At 40.2% G+C, this 7119-nt stretch overlaps 1 protein-coding gene across 1 annotated transcript in view; it reads right to left on the reverse strand.

Moving 5' to 3' along the window:
- Positions 1–6293, reverse strand: part of GDF11 (growth differentiation factor 11) — a 75128-nt gene extending 68835 nt beyond the window's left edge. Inside the window, exon 1 of the mRNA XM_072135040.1 lies at positions 5632–6293. Within this exon, the coding sequence (XP_071991141.1) occupies positions 5632–6031 (400 nt within the window). The 5' untranslated portion in view covers positions 6032–6293. The remainder of the gene's footprint in view (positions 1–5631) is intronic.
- Positions 6294–7119: the final 826 nt, after the last annotated feature.

Here is a 7119-nt window from a genome sequence, read left to right on the forward strand (position 1 = left end):
GTATAAATTGGTTGTATAAAGTCAAGGAGGCAGAGATTTTTACACTGAATTCCAGCTCTCTCTTCCTCAGAACGCCCTTTCATTGTAATTGATGGGCCTGTACCCAGAGAAATCACTAACCTGATCTCCAGAAGTCTAATGCATGATGTCGATAACAGGGGAGGAGGCATTCTGAGGCAGGGAGACCATGACTTCCATGTTAAACTCTCCGCCTGCTTGACTTTATACAACCAATTTACATCTCATTTCTAAGTTGATTTTGTGAATGATGCAGGGTCATGAAAGAAACATGATCTGGAAGGCTTAACGCTGCTACTGGTAATCTTTTATTAGACCAATTTATGATGACAGATTCCCTTTAAGCATGAATCTTGATAACAGTATTTAATTACAGAATGGATAGTACCATATTTTATGTAACAAAAAGCTGTGAATAATTTGATAATACTCCAATGTACTCCAATTCACAAATATCGTCCGCTGGTTCTACCTGGTGCATGTAAGTGCATTGGTTGCAACACAATTTTAATATTAAATCCCATGCTTAGTCTGAATCACTCAGAACGACCGACAGCCTGACCCCTGATTTCTGTTGCATGAAAGCCAGCGCAGCCGCGCCACAATCTGATCGTGTGCCACACAATCACCAGTTAAATACCTGTCACAAAATTTCTAAAATCTGACAAAATTGCGATCCGCAGACCTTTAATAAATAAGCCCCATTGTTTCAAATAACCTAACAGAAAGGAGAGCCTTAACTGTTATTAGGCCTAAGTTTTTTTTTACCAAGCATACACATCAGCATACACGCATTTTCCATATTGGCTGGATCTCAACTAGTTATATTATAAAATGATTTATGAACACCCACTGTGTATGATAAAACTTCCATTCTGTATTATAACAAATGCATATAATATGATAAGAAAATTCTGCTCCCGGACAGAAAATTCATTACAGTTTACGTTGCAGATCTTGATGGTGTAATAAAGGATGTAAAAACATAGCTTTTGTTTAAAAAAGAAAAGTGTAACATCTGTCCACTGGTTGCTTGTGAATCAAAGAGCCTGACCGAGTATATCCGTCGGGAAGGTAACAATGGGGGTCATTTATTATCGCCTTTCAAACAGAAAACTGGCGGAATTTTTTCCCTGGATGCGCCTCTTGAGCATTATTTATGAAGTGTCGGTGCCACAATTTTGGTGATTTTCCGACACTCAATTTGTTCTGTCTTTGGGCGCAAAATTGTGATGCTGCTTGCGAATCCAACACTTTTCCAGTGCTTCTATTTTTCCAACTGGTTTAGTGGCGCAAGTTTTGGGGCACTATTAAAGCAGCCAAAAGCTGGTCTATGGTGTTCTATTTCACCTATTAAATGTGGAGGCAGTTCTTAGCCTTTTGGTTCTTGCACTAAATCAATAATCCCTTGTGCTTCAAACTTATATCAATCTGAAAAATACAGCACGCTTCCAACACTACTCTGCACCCAAATTAATAAATGCCCCCCCCCCAATGTTTCTCAATTACAATAAATAGTCACTGCAACAATAGAAAAATTGAAAAGATAACCTTCATTATATTCTTAAAAATTAGCTTTGAATTATTAACTACACAAATATACAAATATGTAGTGTCTTAATAAACATATCAGGCTTCTCCATAAGGACCACTACTCACTCCACATTTATAACACAAGACATAGTACTTAGAAATTATGACCCCAGGTCAAACCTGTGCACTATATGCAACCTGTAAGTTAGATATACTTCCGGTACGAAGGAATGCTGAGCCATAACCAAGGTGATGTATGTGACTCTGCCATGAGTCGAGTGTTGGCACATGTACTACTTCGACGTTTGGCCGTAGTCAGGGTATCCAGACATTGTTTTAAGTGCACACCCCAGAATTTATATTTGGAGAAACGTTACTCCTATACCCCTGACCGGCTAAAGTAGCGCTTACAATAATACAGATCAAAGCAGTCTCCCAGTACTCAGATACCCCCAATTGTAGCACAGTTTGTCTATCCCAAGTATAGATGGTGGAAAAAGGAGTAAAAAACTAAAATTAGCGAGGGCTGTATCTGGCCCACATGGTACACCTAAGTCATAGATGAAGAAAAGCTAGATGAATGCAGTATATGTAAGATTTTCATTTAAACCATTTAGTGATAATGTCTTTAAACTGTAAATCCATTCCATTTCTTTTTGTAACAGCCTTGTATCACAGTCACCCCAAAGTATTGAGATTGGGACTACCTCCAGCACCAAAAACTACTACCGTATCATCTACCATGATGATCAATGGCGTGCCTAGCGTGGGGTTTGTTCGTGTGTAAGTAATATCACCCAAATGTAAAGTATACAAGTCTTAAATTCTCTTATGGTTTTCTCTACATATCTTAGTCCACAATTACAAGTGTATAGGCCTACTACTTGGGAAGTTCAACAATTAGCAAGATCCCTTGATTGGTATACCCTTCCTGGGTTGGCATCTTGAAAGGAAGAGCACCTTCTCACCCATCTGGGGTCTGTTGTGAGAAGTACCCGTTATCTTTCAAAATTCCATCTAACCTCCACATGTTCAGTATCATAGGCACCTATAATCCTCATGGTTTTATCCCTTTGTCTAAATTTGTGGATCAGTAGAGGCGGTCTAAGGCCCGTTCTACACTTGCGAGTGTGATGCGATGAACTCTGCATGTCAGTTCAGTCTCGGTTTGCAGCATTTGGGAGATCCCGGCAGCACGGGCTGCGAGTGTGATGCAAGTTCATCGCATCACACTCGCAAGTGTAGAACGGGCCTAAGAATTTAACTCGCCCCGTTTTGTGCTTTCGTAACAATATCTCTCGGGTATCGGGTATCCATGTGAAAATAATCTCTTGCTCAATTTCTGAGACTCATTTAAGTAGGCATATTTATTTGCAGTTGCGTCTAGTGTGCAAAAACTGACCTTTAGGAATGCCTCAATGACGGGGAAGCGGATGAAAGCTTTCACAGTGTAGAAGACTATTGCCCGCTGTCTTTTTGCAAAAAAAGTGTAGTAGAAATAGTATTATCACTCATTCTTCTTATGAGGATATCCAGAAACTATAAGTTTGTATAAGTTTGGATTTCTGAAGTAAATTTCTGATCTAATTTCATTTACATTGAGATGTCTCATAAATAGTGCAAAATGTAACATAAGAAAATTCTGCTCCCGAATGATGCAGACTTTGATGGTGTAGTAATGTAAAAATATAGCTTCTGTCTTCTAAAAAAAAGTGTAACACCTGTCCACAGGTTACATGTGGCAATGATACTTAGTTTCATTGAGTTCCATTGGACAACTCTTCAATTGGACACAGCCCATGGACAGGGCTGCTGCTGTTTTTGGATGAGCCATGAAAAATTATATGAACAAAAAGCTTGATATGATCTGAACTCAGTGTAACTATTGCCTGGTATGGAAGAAGTTGCCTTTGAATGTTAATTTAACATTGGATATAGATAAGAGTTTAGACTTGGCAACAATATAAAAAGTTACTATATAGAAAACATAGATAATTCCTATGGAGAAATAACTTAGACTCCAGGAAAATGGCAATTGGGTTTCTATTTAATAACTCGAACATGAACAATGAGGAGGCAGTGGATCTAGTGACATTATAAAGTATAGGTATTAAGCATGAGTTGGAATAGACATAGGGGATTAGAAAAGCTTCCAGTCACATTCCTTTAACACTGCCAAATGGATCTGTCCATCTCCTCCCAAAACCAATGAAAAGGACAACACAAGGACCCCATGGGGGTAACCACAGCCAGGCTTTGTTATTACTGCACATGGTAAAAAGGAAAAACCAACAGAAGTGACCTGAGGATAACAAAAGACTAGAGAGAATGAGCCAAGGAGAGCGCAAAACCAGAGCGAAAATAAAAGCGGATAACAGCAAGGAATTAGCAGAAGGGATAACCAGGGGGAAGTATGAGAAAGAAAAGACATTGAAAATGGAATTGAATCTGCTGACGAGGAGGAAGAAGGAGGAAGAGCATAAATACATCTTTATTAGAATGTTCTGACAGAAGGATAGATACATTTTTAAGCAAATGTTTCCATAAGACTTTTAGCTATAAATATGCAGAAAATGTATTCACATGACCCAGCAAAGCAAATGTTCTTTCTAGGCTGCAAAACATGACACAGCAGTATTTATCTCCAGACAAGGAACATTTGAGGATGAATGACCCCAGCTGCTTGGAGGAACTTGTTCTGTCAGAATGTAGAAACATATATCACTTGTTGAGCACTTAGGTAAATGACTGTCAAACCTTCTGTCAATTATAGGGCCCAGGTAAGCCCACCCCTTTTCACGCAGGTATGTAACATCAGGCATTGAATTTTCACACCATAAATAATACTCAACATACTGGACAGGGAAATTTTTTTATGCACACTATTAGAGCATTTTTCTAGTCTCAAGGCTAAGTATCATTGTGGCAATTTTTTTGCACAAAAGAGAACTCAGAAAAACAATACTGAGAGCATGCTACAAAAAATAGCATCATGATACCCAAAACATCACAAAAATTATACAACCTAAAGTGATTTTGTTTAGATTATGTAATTGAATTTACTCAGGCTGCAGAGCTTGTCACCTATAGAACGCCATGTAATAAACAATGCAAAGCACAATGTAGCCAAATAGTAAAAGACATAAAGTATTGTAACGTTGCAGCACTATTGATGACCTACAGCTAGGAATAGCGATATTCTTATATCATTGTCACAATAAACTAAAGTAAATTGTACAGACATGTAATGTTTCCACAGAAGTCCAGCACACAATAATCACAATTGTAATGTGTGTAAAGCCCACATCCAGTGTAATCAATGTACCCACAGAAGATACATGCTCCAACTTGATAAAAATGTAAAATCCCTATAAATTATTATTCATATAAAAAAAAACAATTCCAAGGACCTACAATATTGTTACATTGGTCTGTGGTTGGCTGTGATACATCATTATCATTCTTCTGAATATTGTCAGGTCACACTACAATATAGATTGTGATGATTGCACAGGACCATGTATGGAGCATGACATGGAGGCCATTCATTTCTATACTCCTTCATGTCATTTCATCATGTCAGTGATCATCTCTATATATGTGATCACAATATATCAGACTGTAGGGAAAGCTCCTACAGTGTAAACTCACCAAGGCAGGCAGTCTCTTTATCTTAATATGAAGGTGCTATAGACCTGTAGAAGGTATTCAGTTCCTTCAGTACTGGCTGTCTATCCCATGACATGCTCCTTAGTTGTAGAACTACAATAGTTTCTTGGCAGACTTTCTACAGTCTCCAGTTTACAGCTGCACAATGCTGCCTAGCTCACCCACTCTGGCACCAGCATAAGGTCATGCCCAGTGTCAGTGGAGGCAGTAGGTGAACCTACAAGCTCAGGACCTCATCACACACTTTAACCTCAGGTGAGGGCATGAAATGATCATTTAACCTCTTGGAAGCCCCAGAGAACTGCAGCCATCCATCTGCCTGCACTGATGATCAATGGGTGAGCTGTCACACGTGGGTACAAAGCACGTGCGGGTGCCCTGACAGGGCTGTGGTAATAGGGGTTCACTTACTTTCCTGGGCCATGCTGATGACTGTCTCCGTGGTGGCATGATACTCATCCTCTTCCACGAAAGCATTATGCTGGAAGGAGTCTCCCTGGAACTCGTGCTGGTCCAGGATCTGCTGCAGAGGGGGAGCCTTGGGCAGCAGCTGGTTGACCACCTCCCGGGTGATGTTGGGGGCTTCCTTTAGCCTGAGTTTGCTGAGGATCTGGGACTTGATGCTCTCCAGCCTCATCTCCTTGCTGTGCTTCCTCCACATGCACACCGGGCACTCCTGCTCCTCACTCTCTGCCAGGGAGCTCTCCACCTGCAGGGCTCCTTTCTCCATCACAGACTCTCCTCCACTCTTGGAAAACTCCAGGGACAGGACCAGCATGCAGAAGAAGAGTGAGTAGCGCTGAGACAGCATCGCTGAGTGCCCAGGCTGAGGACTGGTGCAGAGAGGACAGCTGCCTTGTGCAGGTCTTTATAGGGGAGGGGTAGGCAACCACAGATCATGTACTAGGCACAGGGACTCCTTCTTTTTATATCCCAACTGTTCTCTGTCGTAAAATGCTTTCATTGGCTGGAGAGGTAACAAAAGGCCCCTAGCAGGGCTGTCAACAAAGTAAAACGCAAGGAGAGAGAGAGGAGAGGAAGAGAACAGGAGCAAAGTGACTCCTCTGGATTCAGAGCCTGTGACTTGGTACAGGGAAGGGGGCTGTGACACATCTTAAAGACACAAAGCCCTCTTATTGTCACACTCCTGTGCTCCCTCCTCATCCACCTCTGGAACACCCCCCCCCCCCCTCTTCCCCTTTATTGCCGCTTTATGGCATGCAGAACCTGTAGCTAAAGGCAAGTGCAGGCCAATCTCCAAGACCTTACCATGTATATATAGTATATATGTAGTAGAAGGGTACAGCAGTGAGGACATTATCACCAATTTATTGCTTCCTTTTATATATATATATATATATATATATATATATATATATATATAATGCACTGGTAAATGGACAAAAGATATAAGCTTTATGTGTATGTTTTATATATATTTAGTAGTAATAAATTAATGTATATGTAGCATACAGGTGCTGCGACTATAGGGGGTGCACAAGTAGTATCTTATTATATAAGAGCTTTGTTACAGAATTTCCATCAAGCCCAGGATCTTCTAGTTCTGTGACTCCATATAACTCAGGGTAGCCAACTGCCCACTAATTCTTGGATATTTCAGAAAAAAAAAAGTATCTCAATTAAAAACAACAATTTGATGTTTCCATTCAAGACTAGAAGAACTTGTGCAAGTTAAACTATGTCTGCATTTTTTTCATAGGATCACCCAGAGTCTTTGGTGAATAGTCTGTAAAATTTTACAGGTTTAAAAGTCCCACAAGATTTTTTTATTCCAGAAACTGATGGATACATAATGGTAATCGGACAGACCCTTTTAAAGACAGGCGCATATGTCTGACATGTAAGAGCTTACTCACATGTTCATTTGGGGTTTGTTTT

This window comes from Engystomops pustulosus, chromosome 2 (genome assembly GCF_040894005.1).
Source record: "Engystomops pustulosus chromosome 2, aEngPut4.maternal, whole genome shotgun sequence".
In the NCBI taxonomy this organism is placed as follows: Eukaryota; Metazoa; Chordata; class Amphibia; order Anura; family Leptodactylidae; genus Engystomops; species Engystomops pustulosus.